The sequence below is a fragment of the Aedes aegypti genome, chromosome 2 (assembly GCF_002204515.2).
Source record: "Aedes aegypti strain LVP_AGWG chromosome 2, AaegL5.0 Primary Assembly, whole genome shotgun sequence".
Classification (NCBI taxonomy): domain Eukaryota; kingdom Metazoa; phylum Arthropoda; class Insecta; order Diptera; family Culicidae; genus Aedes; species Aedes aegypti.
In genome coordinates, this window is record NC_035108.1 from 428,646,933 (window position 1) to 428,669,787 (window position 22,855).

General features: G+C 37.8%; 2 protein-coding genes across 8 annotated transcripts in view; one reads left to right on the forward strand and one right to left on the reverse strand.

Moving 5' to 3' along the window:
* Positions 1 to 22,855, reverse strand: part of LOC5573900 (intracellular protein transport protein uso1) — a 128,683-nt gene that overhangs the window by 62,895 nt on the left and 42,933 nt on the right. The gene's annotated exons all lie outside the window — the stretch shown is intronic.
* Positions 10,738 to 21,706, forward strand: LOC5573901 (cathepsin L1). Of its 5 annotated transcripts, none has more exons than XM_021847652.1 (5): positions 10,738 to 11,208; positions 11,778 to 12,206; positions 12,277 to 12,429; positions 20,653 to 21,075; positions 21,127 to 21,696. In XM_021847652.1, the coding sequence occupies exons 2-5, from the start codon at positions 12,102 to 12,104 to the stop codon at positions 21,166 to 21,168; spliced, it is 723 nt and encodes a 240-aa protein (XP_021703344.1). In that variant the 5' UTR covers positions 10,738 to 11,208; positions 11,778 to 12,101; the 3' UTR covers positions 21,169 to 21,696. The 5 variants fall into 5 exon arrangements, 4 of the variants coding, with proteins under 4 accessions (XP_021703344.1, XP_021703343.1, XP_021703341.1 ...); XM_021847651.1 differs by having other exon boundaries at positions 10,739 to 11,208; positions 11,778 to 12,026; positions 12,086 to 12,206; positions 20,653 to 21,696; XR_002500931.1 differs by having other exon boundaries at positions 10,740 to 11,208; positions 20,653 to 21,570; positions 21,644 to 21,706.

Sequence of the window (22,855 nt, forward strand, 5' to 3'; positions counted from 1 at the left end):
ATTGAACAAGTTTGCACACAAGTCAAATCACTATTTGTGTAAATCTTTCATATTTTGCGATGCAATCGAATGCAATTTTCCTTCAAAAATTTCACTTATTACTCAGACCGTTATTACTTTTCAACTTGTGAATAGAAAAATTACATAAGGTATATGTTGAAAATCATGTTATGTCAGATGTGTTGTAGAAATTTTATCCAAATCGGTCAATAGATAACTGAGATCTACCATATGCATTGTCCACTACTGTACATGTTGGTATCATCAGCCGTTGACGTGACAAGTCAGGGTGAAAAAAATAAACATGCTCTGAATGGGTTCTTGATGGCTGGAGCATTTTTCTTTTCGTTGTTTTCAATAGCGGTTTTGGTGTGAGTTTTTTGCATACTTTATTCACACTTCTTTGCGCTCGGGCAGTGTTGTCTGTCTAGAAATGATTTGTGGCGATTTCGGTACTGGATAGTGAGCCCTGTGAGGGAAAAATGGTGCCCATAATGGATCGTATCAATTTTTTTTTCAAAAATCATTTCGCTGGATGTATTCGCGATATCTACTGGCTACTGAACTGCCCATTATTGCATATTTGTAACATACAACAAAAGTAGGCATTGAGTAAATGGAATACCATTTGTGTTCATTTTATGGCAGTATGGGAGGAAACCAAAATTTCTAAAAATTACCAATAACTCAAAAATTCTCATTCTCATCCCATACTGGGAAAATAGTCAGAAAATAATTGTGATAGAAATGTTATTGCTACTGCATTACGAGGCTCATGTATAAACTCAATGTGACTGTTATGCGGTTACAATTACCAATGTGACAAAACAACTTGGAATTTTTTTCGAATTTTCTAGAACAATCTCACAGATTTTAGTTAGTTGATCGAAAGTATTTATCATTTGATGACTCTCCACGCTATTAACTCTAAATTGTCAACAATGTCGAATGTGACAATTAAGCAGTTATGGGCAGTGAACTAACCTTTTGGCGAAATGTACCGCTTCACCAAAAACTGTAAAACAATATGCAACATATCAGTATCACGAAACGACTGGTGGTTCAAACATCGATGCTATATATTTGGGTGTTTAATAATGATTAAACTTTATAAATCTCAAGTTACAGTCCCAAATTTATTCATTTGGACCCTAGAAGCTACTGTTAACTCGTATAGGCCTGAGTGAAAGCAAAAATACTAAAACGCTCACCGTTCAGCGAATTCTTAGCGGATTCAAATGATTTTTTTGTCAGTATACTGGCCCACATATCTAGTTTCTAGAAGTGGCCAGAGGAACTCGGAAATATTCCTGTGGCCGGAGTTATTCCGGTGAATCACTGGGTCAAGTCGGGTAAAAAAGAGCTATTTTTTGGGACATGCCACGTTATCTTTATTTATTTGCAATGACAATCATTTTAATTTGCATAAATCATTAAGATCTGATATTCTACATTTTAAATAAAGAGTTTTGCACCATTTAAAATATACCGGATGTGGCCCTTCGGACGAAATGCCTGGAAGAACCGGCTATAGATTTGTCGGATACTAAACCGTTTCAATTCTCGAAAAATAGAAATCAAACATAATTGTGCACTGAAATGCCTTCCCATAAGCTTAGCACAGATGTTCAGATACAAATTGACCACTTTATCATAAGTTTGAGGCGTCTTGGGACCTGAAAATAGTCATTTGTAGGATCAATCAAATGCAAAACTAATAGTTATCCAATTCAATCGTTTCTCAAAAGGTTTACAGTGATGCAATTTTCTTCAAATTCCGTCATGTAGTGACCGCATTATAGCCGATTCCGAAAATTATCTGTGACTTGAAATTTGCCTACCTCCAGGGGCACAAACGCACAGTACCCTTCTCACCCGACCTGACCCAGTGACCTACCGGAATAACTCCGGCCACTGGAATATTTCCGAGTTCCTCTGGCCACTTCTAGAAACTTGATATGTGTGCCAGTATACTGACAAAAAATCATTTGAATCCATCAAGAATTCGCTGAGCGGTGAGGATTTTAGGATTTTTGCTTTCACTCAGGCCTATACGGGTTAAAATTTGAGCAGAATGTGTCAACTATAGGGGTAAAGGGATGGGTTTAGCTTCTTAATGAGCTTGACGTCTATAAGTCGCTATTATCGATAAATTAGTGAATCGAACCTCCTATCAATAGAGAAGAGGCTGGAAAAAAACTGTGTATTTTTTTAAAAATCCAAAAAGTTAAACATAGGAAAATTTGATTTCGGACATTTTGATCTTTGTTATATGTAGAACAAAATTCCCCACATGCGTCTCGAACCTGTGACACCCGTAATGTTGAATTGTTGAAGTCCAGCTCCTTTGCTCTTTCGGCCACAGAAGATGAATATCGTTGTGGATCTTCTTCTTTCTGGCGTCCCAACTGGGAGAAAGCCTGCCTCTCAGATTAGTGTTCTTATGAGCACTTCCACAGTTATTAACTGAGAGCTTTCTTTGCCGATTGACCATTTTGCATGTGTATATCGTGTGGCAATCGAGAAAATTTCCTTTACGAAAAGATCCTCGACCAATGGGATTCGAACCCACGACCCTCAGCATGGTCATGCTGAATAGCTGCGCGTTTACCGCTACGGCTATCTGGGCCCCCGCTGTGGATATAAGAGACCAATTTAAACCATCACTTTTCCCAGTCATAAAATCTGCGTTTGTGGTAGTGAGATTTGTTTTGTTCCCTATTACCACTTCATGCAAACACTAAGCACATAGCCGTCAAATCACTGGGTAGCATATACATATGGCGCTATGTGCAAATATAGAGTCAATAAAGTGATTATTTGATACTTATGCAGGCTTGATAATACTTCTCAACATCATCAGAGCTAGGTGACATACTCTAGCGCAGCGTGCTGCCTATGCCTCTTTGCATGGCAGCGAAAAATTGCTTAGCAGAGAGGCAACGAAAATTGAGCGAGGAAGATGCAGCACAATACACACCAGAGTAAAATTACATAAAAAAAGAATGTTATCACAATTCCCCGAAGGCTGCCTTGTTCGGGCGGGACCGTAAAGAGTTCTTTTGAAGCGCGAGTAAAGGTGAGCATCGCAACAAGAGAGAGAAAGAGTTTCTGAAAAAATCCTCGCCATTTTTTGGACACTCTCACTTGAATCGTTTGAGGATCTGTGTTGAAAACTTTGAGTTCAATTCAGAGGCGTCGCGTCCACATGTGCAACATGTGCACTGCACAGGTGGCAACTTGTTCATCCTAATCACCTACAATATGTACTACTTTTGAAGTACAATAATTGTACTGAATTGAATTATTCAATAATTCTCTAAATAATATTAAATTTAGTCCATTTCGTTATCTCTATTATTGATAGCTTGTAACGCAATTTTCATCTGACAAAATATCTGTTGGTAAATTTTTGCTATGCAAATTAAATGCAAAAGCTGTTTGATGCGATGCGCGATTTGTGACCACATTTTCTCTACGCGCTCAGCATGCTGCATGCTACGCAACATTAAATGTTAAACAAAATTTTTGTTCCACGCTACACTTCGCTGCTGTGACGATGAAGACCAACGCGTGCACTCTCATCGGGAAACGCGCTGCCTTGTATCGTACACGCAATTCTGTATATGTGGTAGAAAGCTTTTTGAGCTACCAATGCGAGTGTGTAAGTTGCCAAGGCGTCAACTCTGGCCGGTGCACAGTTTTGCTACATTACCAATTCGATCGGTGCTAGCGTGCGAATGGGAGAGATAAGAGAGAAATCAGTCTACTGGAGAGATCTATTTTGCTTGCTCTCTTTTGACCTTGGCGCCTTCAGCATCACCAAGCTTGTGGTGTGAAGTCAGGTGGATTTTTCGGGTGGCTGACGGTAGGAACTTCCTACTAGGAAGTTTCTTCTCATTTGGCACTGGCGCTGCTGTTTTTTTAACTAAACTGGTTAAAAATCTCGCTTTTTACATACAGCGCGGGGGTACTTGCAATGGTCAGTTAGATGAAAAACAGAAAATAAACTCAAGAGGGGTATATTTTAGAAGCGAGCATTTTTAAAAAGGTGTGCATTATATGTAAAGATATGTAAGCTATGATTGTAGTATTGCAATTTTAGCTAGAATCCAGTGTTTTATAAGTCGTCACTGATGACCCACATAATTATAATATTCAATTTTACAATTTGCCCATAATGATGACTAATCATTAAAATTGAGAAAGTGTTGGTTGAGTTGATAAATCAAACAAAACAACCCGATTAGCACATAAAATCATAAATATTTTGAATCAACTGAGAGATAGCCAGTGGTTACAAATTTTTATTAACTTAAAAAAATGGTTTGAATCCAATAATGCAAAAATAATATGACACTAAATTTGAAGTGCACAGGTTGATAATTAGACCACGTGACGCCTCTGGTTCAATTTCTTCTCCTCAGAAAAACGGCAAAATCGCCTCCTCTTTGTATCGCAGAGAAGCTTCAATCAAGCCTGCTTGTATGCATCAAGCTTAGAAGCAGAGGGATGTCAACGACATATATCTTGTTTAGAAAAAAAATCGACTTTGAATTTTTTTTTTCAATATTTTTTTATTCCGTACTAGTGGTCCCGGCAAACTTCGTCTTGCCATCAGGCAGTAGGCTGTTGAAAAACGCTTTTGATCGTCCCATACAAAATGACAGTTCCATTCACACTCGGTTTTTCAACATTCTCGGTGAATATCCTGGGATTACACACAAACACGTTGGAACCCGTGACGAACAAAACGGAGAAATAATCATTTAAATCCGTTGACCCGTTGGTAAGTCATTTCGTGACATACAAACACCATTCCATTTTAATTTATATAGAAAAAGATAGATAGATAAACTGTGTGAAAGCCAAAAAAACAAGTCAATCTCTAACCAATTATTTTTTTTCAGATAGACGGAAAAACCAATTGATTTCGCTGCCTCCAAGAATATGACCATTCGTAGCATCTACTTCCAGCACAGCCTTCCATACCGATACACCTGGAGATCACTACAGCAGACAGAATCACAAAACGACCACGTTCTGATTGATGGACGGCACTTCTCCGACATTTTCGACGTCAGGACCTATCGTGGCGCTAACATCGACTCTGACCACTATCTGGTGATGGTTAAACGGCCAACCCGGTACGACCTAGAGCGGCTCAAGCAACCGGATGTCGCAGCGGCATACGCGCAGCACCTTGAGGCTGCATTACCGGAAGAGGGTGAGCTGGATGAAGCCCCTCTTGAGGACTGCTAGAGAATAGTGAAGGCAGCTATCAACAATACAGCTGAGAGCAACGTCGGGTACGTGGGACGGAGTCGACGGAACGATTGCTTCGACGAGGAATATAGGCAGATTCTGGAGGAGAAGTACGCAGCGCGCCGGTCAAGCTGCAGCAAGGGACCCGGCAAAACGTGGAGTGTTATAGACGGAAACGGCAACAGCAAACCCGCCTCTTTCGAAAAAAAAACGCCGCCTGAAAGAGACGGAGTGTGACGAGATGGAACAGCTGTGCCGGTCTCAAGAAACACGCAAATTCTATCAGAAGCTCAACGCATCCCGCAACGGCTTCGTGCCGCGAGCATGAGGTGATCGAAAGGTGGAAGCAGCACTTCGACGAACATCTGAATGGCGCTGAGAGCACAGGCAATGAAGGTCGGGACAACGGAGGAAATGCCTTCGTCAGTACTGCGGAAGATGGAAACCAACCAGCCCCCAGCTACTATTATTTTGAGCGATTTCACCTGGTGCTTAACTTTTTGGCCGGTAGTGTGAAAATTTCCAAATCTTGTGATAATGAAATTGAGTATATTTGTAGTTCACTGCCAAAATTTCATGCCGATTGTCCATATGGAAACAAAGTTACAGCATGCCAAAGTTGAGCATTTTGTATGAAAATCGGCGTTCACTACTATTATTCTGAACACAACTGTACATGCTAGCTAATGGGGCCGAGCGCGACAGGGCTCGCCTAGGTAGCAGTGTTACGATAAACGGGGATACGTTCGAGGTGGTCGACGAGTTCGTCTACCTTGGATCCTTGCTGACGGCTGAGAATAACGTTAGCCGTGAAATACGGAGGCGCATAATCAGTGGAAGTCGGGCCTACTATGGCCTCCGCAAGATGTACCATGAACAAAACGCTCATAAGGCCGGTAGTCCTCTACGGGCATGAAACGTGGACGATGCTTGAGGAGGACCTGCAAGCACTTGGAGTCTTCAAACGTCGGGTGCTTAGGTCGATCTTTGGCGGTGTGCAGGAGAACGGTGTGTGGCGGCGAAGGATGAACCACGAGCTAGCCCAACTCTACGGCGAACCCAGTATCCAGAAGGTGGCCAAAGCTGGAAGGATACGATGGGCAGGGCATGTTGCAAGAATGCCGGACAGCAACCCTGCAATGATGGTATTCGCTTCGGATCTGGTTGGTACAAGAAGGCGTGGAGCGCAGCGAGCTAGGTGGGCGGATCAAGTGCGTATCGATTTGGCGAGCGTGGGGCAGAACCGAGGATGGAGAGATGCGGCCACGAACCGAGTATTGTGGCGTGAAATTATTGATTTAGTGTTATTTGTTTAGATGTTAAATAAATAAATGAAAAATTAATACAATACAAATGTATACCGAAAAATTAATATAATACAAATGTATTAAAAAATAGTGTTACGTTAGCTTTTAGTACGTAGAGAAAAGGTTCGATCGCGAGCACGTGCAAGTTCAATCACTAGGCATAGTAAGTGAAACATATAGAACCAATGGATTCAGCACACTGTGATCCATCACTCAAGGGAATCTTTTTTTTTCTACCATAGCTATCGATCCCTCCAACCGCGCAAGAAATCTAGCTCTGCGAATCACGTGTGAAGCCAACATACGAAGGTGCAAACTCATCCGAAAACTAGAGAAGAACCCTGGCAAGGATGAGTTGATATGAAAGTGATCATTCACTCATGGTTTTAATGTTCACTGTCCATTAGGGCTCTTTTGCGTTGTTCATCATTCCAGAGAAAAACTGAGAGACGTAGTCTGATCCATTGCGACGCTTACGGTGCGTGCGCTTCGAGCCAGGAAGAGAGCGCAGCGCATTGATCTTGATCTGAGCAAACCGATTGCCAGTCGGCAGCCGCATCGTGCCCGAGTGTATTGTGGTTCCGTTACTCGAGGGGTATAGAAGCAATACGGAAAAATGTCAGCTGTGAAGAAGAGCCCATAGTGCAAGTGGCCGATCACCATTGAAGGCATGAAATGTTTTCTCACTCAGAAGAGGCAAGGGGAAAGCCTACGGTATCTAGTCGATCGTTGGTACACGGAGAGAAGTTGGTTGTGAGAGGAGGAACAGTTGCTTTCCATTCAGCACGCCGCTCCAACGTCGAGAGAAGTGAGTGGCACGGCGGTGACGTCGTTGAGAAGCAAATTAATAGGAGCGACGCCGCAAGGACGCGCCGAGGCATTGCGAGTTCGAGTGTTGCGTTCATCATCAGCGTGAGTTCCGGAGCCCGTGAGCACCAAGAGAAAATGAACTTGTACATTAAACCATAAGGCTCAAGAATCCATCATTCGATCATCAGCGATCATCGAAAATGAAAAACCAGCTTTTTCGTTCAAATTTAAAGAAATCTTCATGAAAATCTATCATTGCATTGAAGATAGCAAGAGTAATGCAATCATAGAATTTCCTGAACGTCGCATCGAATTTGAGCAAAACAACTGGTTTTGGAAATTTCTTAAAACGATGATGGTTATTTTCCTCTTAAGCACCCAGAGAGCTAGAAAGGGCCCTAAGGAGCAATCAGAGCAAGATAAACGAGATATTAAATTGTAGTAATTTATGCTGTTGCTTGCGTAATTTGTTGGTGTGAAATTTCCCGAATTGAGTTTTGTTCTGGTGGTCTAGCTTTGATTCCACCATTGGACACATTTCGTAACAATAGTATTCAGTTTTTATCAAAAATGTCAAAAGCGATAATTTTAAAAAATAATTCTATTTTTGCCAGGTAAACGTTAATACTTAAGCTGAAACTGTTTATCCTCATTTGGTATACCTTCAAAAGGACTTGACTTGAGGACCGATCCTCATGAATTTCATAACAAAATTGTATCTGCAATTAATAATGCGCTATTCAACTCGTTGTTATAAATAAGATGTCTTATAAACTGTAGTTAAGTAGTAAAAATACAATTCCCGGCGATAAATAGTACAATTCAGAGAAATTTGATGTTTTAACATTTGAAAACATGTTTTTGGGTAGTTTTTGTCGAATAACTAGGTCAAAAAATTTGAAATCGTAGGAGTATTCATGAAGTTACGGTCAAATGGTCCATCTTTTTTAGGCAAAAGGGGAAAATTTTGGAGAAAACTACTTTTAAGGACTAGTTTTGATTTTAAACAAAACTATATGTAGATGAAAAATCGAGTTAAGTACTATACCATATAATTCCACTTTTGTTTGTATCTTATGACCGATACGCGTATTTCGACCTCAACTATAAGGCCGTCTTCACAGTCGTGTATTAGACTCGACTTAGAAGTCATGGGATATTTTTAGAGTAAATTGAAAAAAAAAAACATTACTTTGCTCTCAATTAAGTATTTTGTAGTTATTTTAACATTGAATGAGCACATGTGGTAAACGTGACATCGAATTTTAAAAGATTTGAACGAAAAGATCTCATGCAAAATGTTCAAACTTTTGGTGAAAACTTTAATTTATGAATTAGCAACATGGCCTGCCTCGCAACAAAATGCCCTGTTGCAATTCAACTCATCTATGCGAAAATAGGCCTTTGCGAAAACCACCAAAGAGAAGTGGTCTTCTTCGACAGGCAATTGGTTTCGTTTTTGCGCTTTTACCTGACACGTCTTGTCCTAGCAGTACAGTAGTTCAAAAACGTGAATCTCATCAAGTAGCCTATATTGGGTGCTTGAATTGTCTAAATCATTAGTGTCATTGAAGGCTCTAAATGCGGGAAATGCAGCGTTGGCCTTAGCAACGGGTGTTTTGCTATTTTCAAGGCTTTTTGCCAATGGACCAATGCACGAGTTCATTATTTGACGTTTGAGCGGTACCGTGTTATTTACGTGACCATGGCAACGAGTGAATTTGGCACCGCTCAAATGTCAAATTAGTGAACTCGTGCATTGGTCCATAGCAGCGATGGGCGTGAATTTCAATGGCTTCGCTGGCTGTTATTTGCTTTGCTTGTCTACTGTAGAGTGAATTTCAAGGTTTTTCCCAAACCTTATTAAGGTTCAACGCTCCGTCATCGTAATCATTGTCATCATCGAAACTTCAAAAGCAGTTTTTCTGTTCAAAACTAAAAATTATTCCATGAAAATATGTTCACTGTCTTTCGGTTGGAGAACAGAATACTGTGAACATATTTTCCTGTAAATTTTGCTGTTTTTGAACGTAAAAACTGCCTTCGAAAATTCCAAAATCAATGACGGATCCTGCCCCCTTAACAGTTCTTACGCCAATAATAATTTTATCAGTATAAACTGCATTCATATTTCAGAAAGTTCACAAAAAAATAAAATTCAATTGATTCAGCTAGAAGTCATGAAATGTCATACCGTGAAATGGGTTTCTGTGAAATGATATACAAGGGGTCATTCAAAAATGAATTCCATCATTTGGAGGAGGGGAGGTTCTGCGAAATTGTAACAATACGTGTATAAGGTATTGGAAAAAGCGTGACAAAGGGAGGAGGGAGGTCTAGAAATCCCGAAAAACAATGGACGTCATTTTTGAATCGTCGCCAACCGGAGAAAAGTATGGATGAATAACACTGCGTAACACGATTTTGTCTCAAGCACAAAAATGCCACTATTAACTCAATTAAGGGTTGCTGAATCCAATGCCGTTTTCAGAAAGATCATAGCACGTCTAGTTTTGGAGATATTGGCTGTTGAAAATGCAAAATTTGACTATTTAAGCCAACTTGCATGCAAGTTTGCCATCTTGTGTGGCAATTTATTTGCCAAATTTGACACAGAATTCATACTACATGTGTTATTGTTTTATCAACAAAGTTTATAATAATTTCGATGCTTAAAAACTATTTTTTGATATTTTAGAAAAGTTTTGTATTTTGCCATATAAGAGAAACGAATAATCTTGTATGGAGACTGAAAGCATGTTGAAAAAATCGATTTAATTCAAATTCAATCCTGAAATTTCACCCAAATTATATCCGAAACGAAAGTTAAAGTCGTATTTTACATGCTTGGTGGATTATATCACAAAAAAACTGACAATCATACTTAAAATTTCATGTAAACATCAATAAAATCAGTGTTTTATACAACTTTGGCGACCTGTAGCTAAGAATTGTGACGTGCTGGAACATTTCTGAGAACGGAAACAGATTCAGCAACCCCAAATATACTCGAGACACATAATTTGATCCTTGAGACACGCAAAAATGTCATTTTTGTTACGCTGTGTAATTGATTTTGATTGAGTATGAATAGTATTTATATTTCAATTTTAATCTGAACATTCAAAAGTAAGGTTTACACCAATTTTAACGCATTTAAATTGCAGCTCTTCACGTTGTGCATCCTTGCATATCGGCACATCTTTTACTGACAAGTATAAAACAGCTTTAGGTGCTTGTTTTCGTCACACGAAACTTATCCGTTTTGTTGCTGGAGTTACTCGCTATCTATCTACAGATATCCCCCAAAATACAAAACATCGAAGCATTCGGTAGTAATCGTTGCCAAGTTCTAGGTTGCACGGGTTTTCCACCCTCATTCTGGACCTATCGCCGGGAACCTGTATCTAATAATAAAATCGCCAGATTTATGACAGCTTGGCAGACAAACTCCGAGCATGCTTCGGAGCTCGACAAGGTGCAAACAATGAATCACATTTTTAAATTATTGCGATTCTTTTGCTGTTTGGTGGCGTCTACAATGTCTGCCCCACTCTGTTAGATAGGATCGAAAAATACTTCGACTCATTGAACAACTTTTCAAGATCCTATTATTTCCGTTGTGGTGACATCGTTATGATGATGCCGATACAGTGCAAGGGGTGGCATAGTGTTGGCAATCACGAAGTGCAAACTTGGTTTATTGCAATCACTTTCGTCGTGGGAATGCGTTCTGTGATTCGATTGCAGTGTTGTGCCTCTAAGGAAGTGAAGGTTTACCGTCGCACAGCCTGCAGTCAAGGTCTTGGAAAAGTGTCATCAACCGGTAAGTCCGTAGCCGTGATTCTTTGGTTGGTTTCATGGCACACAACTTGATGTAGAGCGTTTTACTGTGGACCTATCTAGAGAGAGACCATAAAGGAAGGGATCCAAGATATGCATTTCTGAATTCCGAATGAAATTTATTTCAAAAACATACTGTCTCGCAACATTTTTTTTTTTCAATATTTTTAGAAATACTTCTATAATTTCCTGAAATAATTAAACGATACATCCAGTAATACGTTCAAACAATGCATTTCTTTAGAAAAAAAACTTCGAAAAATTATAGCTAGAAATCTTTTAGGATCCATTTGAAGATTTTTTCAAATAGATTTTCTTGAGTTACAACTTAATATGCTTGGAATTGAAAGTTCACCATTCATCCCAATTGCAATAAAAAGAGATATTTAAAAAGTTTTCTTAGAGAAACCCTAATTCAGAGGAACACATTAATAATTCCTCAAAGAGCACGTCACAAAGCTCTCGTAGATATTTGTAGAGAAAATCTTAGAGATTCCCCGATTTCAAACTGAATGTTTTTAAACTTCGGTTTCCCGTATGATCATTTCTTAGAAACTACAATTTGACATCCACACCTTCCAGTCAATATGAGGCTCAATCACTGAATGAACAAACTCCAATGCGAAATGCCGAGGATGCCGTTACACTTCCAGTCATCGAATCGTACTCGACTCTGTTATGATGACCCAAGCAACTGTTTTGTGTGGTGACACAATTAAAACCAAACACCAGCTAGAATCATAAGCCGCTGAAGTGCGTTGCCGTTCACCCACTGCATTCAGTTCGCGTAAGACGGTCTCGGTAGATAGTTTAATTACGTGTGAGTTCGCGGTGTTAATTGAAAGTTCCTCGTGTGACAGGGTTTACGGCAACAATATGAAGAAACAACTGCTGTGGATACTTTCTGCGCTGATAGTCGCTGCCGGAGATATTGGCGAACGAGTGGATGAGGGTGATGTTACCAATTTTGACACATTTTTGGTGCGTTTGCTTATGTCGCCGTTGAGTGCAAATTTTAACAGTTATGTCCTATGACTGGTTTTCATCACAGGGCGCGTACCAGAAGAAATACAAAGCCAAATACCGAATGGACCGAAGAAAGAGGGCTTTCAAGAAGAATATGCAGGAAATTGAAGAGCACAATGCTAATTACGAGCAAGGCAAAAGCACATTCCAGATGGGGGTCAACGAACTGGCTGATATGGTGAGTTTCGATGGGAGTAGTTTGGGGAAGTTAATTTGAATTTGAAGAAGACGGATTGTTATGGTATATTTTATGTCAAACAACTTCATCGAAGATTACAATTGAATTGAGTCTAGTAAAAATTAGTATATGCAATTATAAAGAAGTTGGCCACGTAAAGGAATGACAAAAATGAAACGTCATTTTCATCAAACATGGCTAGATATAATGCGTTGTTTTATCCGTTGAAGTCATTTGAAAACATTTAACTCAACTACTTAATACAAAAATATGGTTAAACTGATAAACACGCCCATAGCCTTAGGGGCCCAGATAGCCGTAGCGGTAAACGCGCAGTTATTCAACAAGTCCAAGCTGAGGGTCGTGGGTTCGAATCCCACCGGTCGAGGATCTTTTCGGGTTGGAAATGTTCTCAACTTCCCAGGGCATAAAGTATCATCGTACCTGCCACACGATATACGCATGCAAAAATGGTCATTGGCATAGTAAGTTCTCAGTTAATAACTGTGGAAGTGCTCATAAGAACACTTAGCTGAGAAGCAGGCTCTGTCCCAGAGGGGACGTAACGCCAGAAAGAAGAAGAACGCCCATAGCCAACGCCAACACAACGTTATGTTGTGTAAATGTAACAAGTGAACCTTTCAATGTTTCGTATATTCAGCACGATTCATCGGCTGTATGGTTATTGTGATACTTTTAAGGTTTAAAAGGTAGGAATTAAAATACAATAATGAACCAAAACTTTGAAAGTACATATCTCGCTCAAACTGCAGTGCAATTTATATTTTTGCTTTGTGCATTAGCAGAAAGTTCAAAATAAAATGATTGAATTTGTACATTCATTATTGCAGCAGATAAGTGCCTTTGAAATGGTTAGTAGGCACACAAGCCGGCCATTCTGCTAGCTATGTTTGAATTCCGACATGTGTCACCATTAAACTGGAATGGTTGATCTTCTTTGTCTGAGTTGATTTGAAAAGTGGGTTCCCTAGATGGTTTTCTGAACACTCGGTTTTTGTATAACGATTTTGTTGAAATATTTCGCTGAAATGTATTATCAAATAACCAAGAAATGGTATTCAATTGCAATTCAATTTAAACATATTCCAAATTATCGAAGACCTTGGGAAAGGTGATTCTCTAGTTCAAGGTCAATGAAACTAACTTAGATAAATTTATTTCCGAAAATATTCATTTGAATACGAATCATTCGTGCTGTTCGGAATTTGAATCAAAGTGTTCGGAATATAAGACAGAACGAACACAGTGTTCGGCATTTGAATCAAAATGTTGTTCCATACTTTTACATAAAATCAATATTAAACAAGTTTTAATGAACATTTTTATAAGTACACCCAACAGCTAACAGCCATATATTGCGAAGAAATTGAAATTTACACAAATATCGTCTAATGCATGCTTATGAGATGCATTTGAAGTCACTGTAGGCCTTAAGTGTTCGGAATATGAGTCAAAACGGCAATCTTTTAAAGTTTTCTTTTTCAAGTTAACCACTTTACCTAAAGATGTTCATGAACATACAAATAATTTTCAAACGTTAACAAATTTCAAAGTCTTGAGTTTTACAATTATGTAAATTTTAAAATAAAATCTTTCAACCTATTAATACTGCATCTTGCAATATCGAGTGTTATTTCAATAGCTTAAGTTAGAGATAGAAAATGGATAAATTATATCCATAAAATAATCAAAAAATTATCAAAAACAATGGTTATTTCTAATGAAAATACCAATTAATTGGTTTTGACATGCATTGTGCAAAATCATAAACATGTTTTTTAATCGAATAGGCATATTATGGATCTATTTTTTTTTTTTTTTTTGATTATTTTGATTTTCAATTTTCTTGGACGAAATGAAAGTTAAAGATTTTGACTTTTCAAGAAAAATATAAAAAATTTCACAAAAATTGTTTTATTTTTTACATGAAAAATAAATAAAAAATTTCCGTTTTTTCGTGTTTTGAAGGCCTTGGGACAATAGCCCCTTTTCGTTGTTCTCATTTTTTTTTCATAAAAGTTCAGAAAATTTTACGTTTACTGTCAAATTTTCAGCGATGTATGTTGTTTAGATTTTGAGATATGTATACTTTTTTGCAAATAAAAAAATCAGTCATATTTTATCGGCATACACTGTAGGTCTCAGCGCATTAGATTGTTTTATTTTTAAAAAAGCATAACTTTGGAACTGGGGCCCAGATAGCCGTAGCGGTAAACGCGCAGCTATTCAGTATGACCATGCTGAGGGTCGTGGGTTCGAATCCCGCTGGTCGAGGATCTTTTCGTAAAGGAAATTTTCTCGATTCCCAGAGCATAGAGTATCTTCGTACCTGCCACACGATATACACTAGACTGGCACAGCTCAGTATGGAAGAAAAATGAAATTGTATGATTCCACGGGGCACCCCACAGGATTTTTTCTTGGGGTTAGAGGAAGCCTTTCTGAAAAATTCAGCTCATTTGATCGTTCCATGAGCTGGCGCATTTGAATTCGAGTTAATATGGGATTTTCAGCTCAAACATATGAGCAACAGCACATCATCTACTGTTTGGTTCAGGAAAATTGATGATCGCATCCAATTGGACCCAGAATGTCAAAAACACTACTTGACATAATAGCGAAAAATATTGTAGAAGATTGTACCATGATCAAAACTAATAAAGTTGGTGTTTCAACCGTTTGAAGTATATCATCAATACTGCTTGTACTTCTTCAACATAGCTTGGAGGTAGCCACTAAGCGCATCATAGCCACCTATGACGCTGGGCGAGCTGAGGCACATGTCGTATGCATATAGTGACTGTACGGGAGTGCTGATCTAAGCCTAACTTTCAACAACTGAAAGAGTAATAAAAATGAGATTAAATCCAGATACAACCTTCTGCAATTATGTTCATTAGGGTATCAACTAATGTATTTGTCATTCTGGGATAATTTGAACGCAAACAACTAGTATACGGAACGAAACAGTGACATAGGATCAATTTTCAATATATTTGAGACGAATATCCCATACAAACTTCAAATCGAATGCGCCAGCTGGCGGAGCAACCAATTGAGTTGAAATTTTGAGAGAGCGTTTTTCTTACCCTAAGGCTCATATCTAGGGCGTGCTCCGTTGAGTTTTTTTGTTTAAGGGCCAGTCTAATATACACATGCAAAAAATGGTCAATCGACAAAGAAAGCTTTCAGTTAATAACTGTGGAAGTGCTCATAAAAACACTTATCTGAGGAAGCAGGCTTTGTCTCAGTTGGGACGTAACTCCAGAAAGAAGAAGAAAAACTTTGGAACAGCTCAACCGATTTCCATTCTTTTTGTATGGAATAAAAGCTTAAGATTTCAACTTTTCAGAAAAAATATAAAACTCAAAAAATAAATACATGAAAATATATAACAATTTCTGGCTGTTAGGCTTTTTTTAGATTTTTGGTTTATTTTCGGGTCAGCATATTACTTACAACAGCCAATGAACTTTATTTGTATCTTTTGAATTGATCAGCATTAAAAAGACAAAAATAAATTGTATATTATATCAAAAAATTACAGATGTGTTATTTTTGTAACGGTAATGAAACGCCCAGAAAATAAAGGATTTTTATCAAAAAAATATCAATAACTTTTGATCTAATATAGATATCAATCTATATAAATAAAAATGGAATGGTGTTTGTATGTCACGAAATGACTTACGAACGGGTCAGCGGATCTGAATGATTCTTTCTCCGTTTTGTTTAGCACGGGTTCCGACGTGTTCGTGTGTATAAAAATCCTAGGAAATTCACCGGGAAAGTCGGAAAAACAAGAATGCACGGAACTGTCATTTGGTATGGGACGATTCATAGCGTTTTTCAACAGCCTACTTGATGGCAAGACGAAGTTTGCCGGGACTATTAGTCATCAATATTTTTGCATGAAAATTTGCGTTTTGTTAAGTTCTAAAAGTCGTTCATAGGCAGCTTTTACGAAAAATTTGAAATAAGAAAGATTGGGCTATAAAACTATTTTGAAGATTTTCATCATATGTATTTCTTTGCATGAAAATTAAATTTTAGACAAAAATGATCTTGTCCAAATTCTTTTATAAAAATGTAAGCCTCCATGTTGTGTTATTCAAAACTAGGGTGTTCCACCGTATCACATAAATAATATAATCAACTTTTTTATTTGCAAAAAATGGTATATACTCTTAAGCAAAGTAGTAGAACTTCATTTTTTGATCAACTTTGCCAAAAGAAAGTTTTTCTGTGGCTCAAAATTTGACCAATCTATAGCATTTTTCGCCAATCATCGTAGGGTGGTCCAAACAAAAACAAGTTATTCAATTCTAGTTTTTATTAATATTGACTTTTCGTCAGAGGTTATCTACGAATGACTTTAAGAACTTAATAAAACGCAAATTTACATGCAAAAATATTGATGATATCTACTTTACTTCAAAAGTTATTAAATTTTTTGTGATAATAATCATTTAATTTTCAAGGCATTTTATTAGCGTTGCAAAAACAACACATCTGTAGTTTTTTGATTTAATATACATTGAAATTTTGTCTTTTGAATACCGTCAAAATATATTTTTTTATGCTTGCCCCAATCAGAGATATTCACAATCAAAGTAGGCATGTTTTTGTGAGAAAAAACAACAATAACTCTCAAACGGAATGAGATAGCGAGTTCCTTGACTCACCAAATTACGCATTTTTTAAAGCTCTTAAAGTGTTTCATAGACTACTTTGATGAGATTTTTGAATTGAAAACGCTAGAGCCAGAAAACCAGTTTTGTTCGGACCACCCTATGTCACTGTAGGAAAAAAGCTTTAAATCGATCAATTTGAGAAATACAAGAAATTTTTTTGGCAAAGTTGCTTGTAATTGAATGGTCTACAACTTTGCTGAAGCATGTATAATATAAATTCTACAAATAAGAATGTTAGTTAAACCATTTCTATGAAAATGTGGTCAACCATAATTTTCAATAACACCAAACAAAGGGCTTAACTATTACTAACAACTTTGTAGAAGACCACTTTCATCTAATGTTTCATTCTTAAGCTCAAAATACATCTTTCCGCGTAAAACTGATTCCTGGACCACTTTGCAATGTCTTCTGACGAAAATATAGAATTCGTCGATCTCGTTGTTTTGCTATGTGCAATTGTCGTATAATAGGGGAAGTGGTGGTAAAATGAACAGGGATGGTAAAATGAACACCGTAACTTATACCGAGAAAAAACAAATTTCGATGATTTTTCATCACACACGGACGATTTAGAGCATAAATCTAAGTGTTCGAGTTGATACGTAGGTCAATTAAAGTGAAAATATCAACGAAAACTAAGATTTTAGAAAATCACCCTTGAAAATTAGAACTGACGTAACTTTTAGCTCGGAAGACTTGAGGTTTTTCAGTGAGGTGAATATTGTTATAATATGATGTTGAATCTGATACCTTTAGAATTCTTTTTGAATGGGTTACCATCTTTAATGAATGTATTTTCGGTGTGGCAATGACACTTTTCAGAAATATTTGTTTTGCTCACGTTTTTTGCATGGTGTTCATTTTACCACACACAGCTGTTCATTTTACCCACATAGTGCAGGTAAAATGAACATTTGTATCGCTTTTTGATAGCGATGAAAATATGTGAAAATTTATCTATTTTAGTTTGAATCCATGTCGCTGCTGTAGATTACATCCCTATTTTTGATATTGTGCGAAAGAACTATACAAATTCCTCGTTTTTCTACCAGAAACAAGATGATTTCTTTAAGGTGTTCATTTTACCACCCCTTCCCCTAAGATTAAACCGTGTTGTTTGCCGCGGAGAAGAGGGGCCCGAAAATATCCACTGATGAAATGACAGCACTTGTGTCGAGTCTATTGTTGATATATTTACAAATGTCAAACCATAAACCTTAAGCATGCTGTCTGCCATGACATACGAGACTTGCTGACAGAAGAGTTTGTAGTTTTACGGTTTTTGAGATTTTGGCACACCCCTTGGTTTAAACTTACTGTGGTATTTTTGTCGACAAAGTGAACCTTAAACATGATCAAAAGTGTCAAGGTTCATATCTGGAACCATTTTTGAAATTTAAGTGTAAATACACTCCAATGCATAAGTTTGGGTTTACCCCGTAAAAAACAGTTCAGTTCAGTCAATATCTCTGGGACTACACGTACAATTGAAACTCTCTAAACCACATTCGAAAGGCAAAGTGTTATTCTTACTTCTTATGTATTTTCCAAAAACTTTTTTTTGAATTTTGTATACTGCATATATTTTTACTTAAAATTTTGACATTTTTCAAAAAACACACTGAAAAAACATAACTAATTTCCTCAGCATTGGATTGACCAAAATTTCAAAACAAGGTGTCATTAGAATCGAAATCTTATATTCTTTGAAGAACGCTCACAAATTTTTGCGGAAAAATCTGAAATCTATTCAAAATCAATGAAACAAAATCAAATCATCGTGCAAAAGTTTGGGTTCACCTAAACTTACTTGAAACACGAAAAATCTGTGAAATCTCAAGCCAATAATGTACGCGCCATTATTTGCGTTTGAAAAAGATAAGAATTATCAAAATCGGTTGAAAAATGTCAGAGATGTTCACAAAAATGATTTGCGTGCAGCTCAGGTGAACCCAAACATTTGCACGATTTGTATCTTACTGAGGGGTGAACCCAAACTTTTGCACGTGAGTGTATGTTATAGTCGTTATATGAACTAGAAAAAAGTAGTTGCAAGAACATGCTTTTTCGTATTATTAAATAAAACATGAATTAATTGAAACATTTTAGGACCCAATTGAAAGCTTTTACTACATAGTTTTTGTTTTCTAGAATATAGAGCGTACCGATCTTTCTAGATTAAAGAATGCGTGTCCATCAGCTTCTAGGTTGGTACATGAAAAAAAAACTTATGTGTGGCTGTATTCATAGACATTCGTCGAGAATGTTTCGGATGCAGACAGTTTTTTATCAGCGGAAACGCAAGCACTGGAATCACAAATCTCAATGACAACCTCAATGTTTAGAAACTTGGCTGTAGAACACAACTATAGTTTACCAACGATGATGTCGAACAAACAACACCTCGAAACATAACAGCTTAGTTGGTTGGAAAGTATGATTTGAATTTCTCTGAACGCCGCCACAAACAGTCGCGTTTTTTAGTTGTGGTGCCGGGAAATGTTGCTAAGCATTGTTTGTGCGTTCGTTATGCCCAAACTCTTCATTAGCTTTAGGCTCGACACCTTTTCACAGAATCTGCTAGGTTGTTGGAATGCATCTTTTTATCGAGTTGACCTCTCGCCACTTGCAAGACAATGTCAATTTTTTTTTGTTCGGGATGACACTCTGGGACCGTTTGGAATGGTAGAAAGCAGGGTCAACATGCGTTCTTTAACTGTTTTAGGGGTTTGTAAAAAGTTCTACAAGAATGAGAAACTGTTTTTGTCAATCAACATGTCTTCACATTTCTATAAAACTCACGTGTGATTCAAAACTGGTCAAAAAGTATTTAATACAATTTTTTTTAGATTATTTTATAATGTAATCCGATAAGATAAGTCAACGTTTTAAGGAGGTATTTTCCTTAAAACGTTGACGTTGAAAACGTCAAGAGAAATAACGTAATTAAGCTATTAGTAAAGGGTGTCAAAGATTCTGGCAGGGAATTGACAGCAGTCCAAACATTTGTTTGACAATTGAGAATTTCTAAAGTTTTAAGAAATTTAAACGCTGAATGTTTCGTTTTAATAACGAATTGATATGAAGCACACAGAAGTAACTAGAATTGGTTCGAGGCCGTAATATCAAATAGCGTTTATCCTAACATCAAAATGTATTTCCCTGGAATCCCTAAAAAAGTCAAATACCGAGATTTTTGTCCTGGGATGTGCTAGGATGGACACTCTAGAGTCTAGACTCTATTTGAATATGACAATACTCGGCAATAATGGAATTATTATGAAAATAAATATAGTTCCAAGCTGTTCAAGAGCCTAACAAATTAGAGGTCTGACAAATATTTGAAAATCAATCAACGGAGATCAAACCAGACAACTTCAGATTGAATCCTTAATTTCGAATATGGAAATAATCTCAAGACCAAATTTGAATCTGATCTACAAATCATTAAATCATCTGCAGAAATCAATATTTCAATAAATTTTCCCCGTTTTCCCCCCAATAGGACAAAAGCAGCTACCTGAAGAAGATGGTCCGAATGACGGACGCGATCGACCACCGGAAATTGGACGTGGACTTCAACGACGAAATGCTACAAGCCACGAATGCCTTCGGCGAAGAATTTGTGCAAGCCACACAGAACAGCATGCCGGACAGTTTGGATTGGCGCGATAAAGGATTCACCACGATGGCCGTCAACCAGAAGACGTGTGGTTCCTGCTATGCTTTCAGCATTGGACATGCCCTCAATGGACAGATTATGCGCCGTATTGGTCGGGTTGAGTATGTCAGTACCCAGCAGATGGTCGATTGTTCGACCAGTGCCGGCAATAAGGGATGTGCTGGAGGATCTCTAAGGTTTACGATGCAGTACTTGCAGAATAGCCAGGGTATCATGAGGAGTTCAGATTATCCGTACACTTCGTCGGTAAGTATCATTTTCAGGGTGTTGTTGGTTTTCCTTTCTCATTTCCTGCAGGCCAGAGCAGTAAGCAGTCGGAGTATTTCCAAGAAGAGGTAATCACTTCCGCAAACTTTAATCGACAAAACAAATTCCCAACACGGCGTGCAGGGACGAGTTGGACAGAAAGCTTGTAAGCAACAATTGGCATCATGCAAGGCACCAGCAACAAAGTTGGTGACTAGTTTAGTGTGTAGATCACACCCAATCAAGCAGTTCTCGGTTTCCGACTCGGTTCAAGAATGGGCCGTGTTGGACGTCGTCAGTGGTGTTTCCCCAAAGGAGCAACTTTGTCGTGTGACGGCGAGTCATACAGTTTCGTTGAAGAATGCTGAATGATGGTGGAAAATTTGTTTCTTTTTTTTCGGGTGCTTTGGAAGTCGGCACGGAACGAGGAGAAGTTCGTGTTAAAGAGTTGTTAAAATATCTGCCCTTTTAAGTCATAGTTTGAGGAGCAACATGGTTAGTATGAGTTGACTACTGTTGAAATAAACTGGGTCGACGCGTGATTTGATGTACTCTTTCTTTTTTATAGTCAAGCAGCTGGTGTTAATGTGAGCAAATAAACTTAAATTGACCTTCGTGTAAGAAAATTGCGTGTTTATTGCGGAAGAATGCATTTTAGCGGCAATGGTTAACGGTTGTTTATAATGGGGATGGTTAATGTGGATAGAATAACGATATCTGAACAGGGTGTTTTTGCATTTTTCTTGAATTTATTTTATAGATTGGTTATCCCTTTTATGTTGAACGATTGTTTGATGAGTGCTCTTCAGGATATTTCTCAATTCAATAGCCTGGTAGCCCTACTTGTTTTCCTCTTCTAGAAACCTTTCTACGATTGATTTGGCTTTAACCGACTCTAGCCAACTGGTTACTCGCGCTGATTTCGATTCTAGTCATGCCCTTGTTACATTTCAAATATCCCATGAAGCCATTCTCAATCTTATCAGCTCCACTTTCAATTATTTACGAACCGTCTGGAATACATATGAAACATACGTCGATAGTGATCATGATGTTAACATGTTTTTGCAAACAAAATATGATGTTGACAATACTCTCGAAACTTTAACAAATTGAATTTTTGAAACATGGGGCATTGCAACACAGAAATTTGAAATGAAATACGAATAGGGTAGATGTACCAATAGTGGAGGCACTAAGCACGATTGAACTTCATTTAACCGTCAAAATTTAAGAAGCGCTATTAATGTGCATGTTAATGTTGTAACGAGAAGTAGCGGCCATTGACTTAATGAGAAAAATGATTTCATCGCAGTAATCCACCTCATGTCAGTGAAAAATAATACCTCCACTATAGACTTCTGCACCGTTTTGATTTTGTATGGGATTTTGACGTTTACTGGCCTTTTTGTTAACAAAATCCAAAGTAGAGTGAAAGAGAGAGATAGATTTTTGTGCAGAGCCCAATCGGTACACTGTTCCTTTAGTTGAGGTATATTTTTAATTTGTGTTCCTATAGTTGCGGTATCCGTTGTTTTCTTATGGGATCCTCCACTATAGCAGTCAACACTTTACCGCAACTATCGGTACAAGTAAGAAACAGTTTTAGCAATTTTAGTGATATTCATCAGTTTTGAAGCAATTTGAACGCTCTTTTCAACTATTTCGTATACCAACAAGCCAATACGTCGATCGCCAGTGTCGGTTCTGTTGCTAATGTAATAAAATCAATGAAAACGGCACTACCGCAACTATAGGAACACCCACAACTAAGGGAACA

What these genes read in the sequence shown, in the direction of transcription:
- LOC5573901 (XM_021847651.1), top strand. Translation starts at nt 12,102, where the DNA reads ATGAAGAAACAACTGCTGTGGATACTTTCTGCGCTGATAGTCGCTGCC. An exon ending in CCAATTTTGACACATTTTTG is followed by an intron (nt 12,207 to 12,276) that starts GTGCGTTTGCTT and finishes TTTTCATCACAG; the next exon opens with GGCGCGTACCAGAAGAAATA. An exon ending in TCAACGAACTGGCTGATATG is followed by an intron (nt 12,430 to 20,652) that starts GTGAGTTTCGAT and finishes TCCCCCCAATAG; the next exon opens with GACAAAAGCAGCTACCTGAA.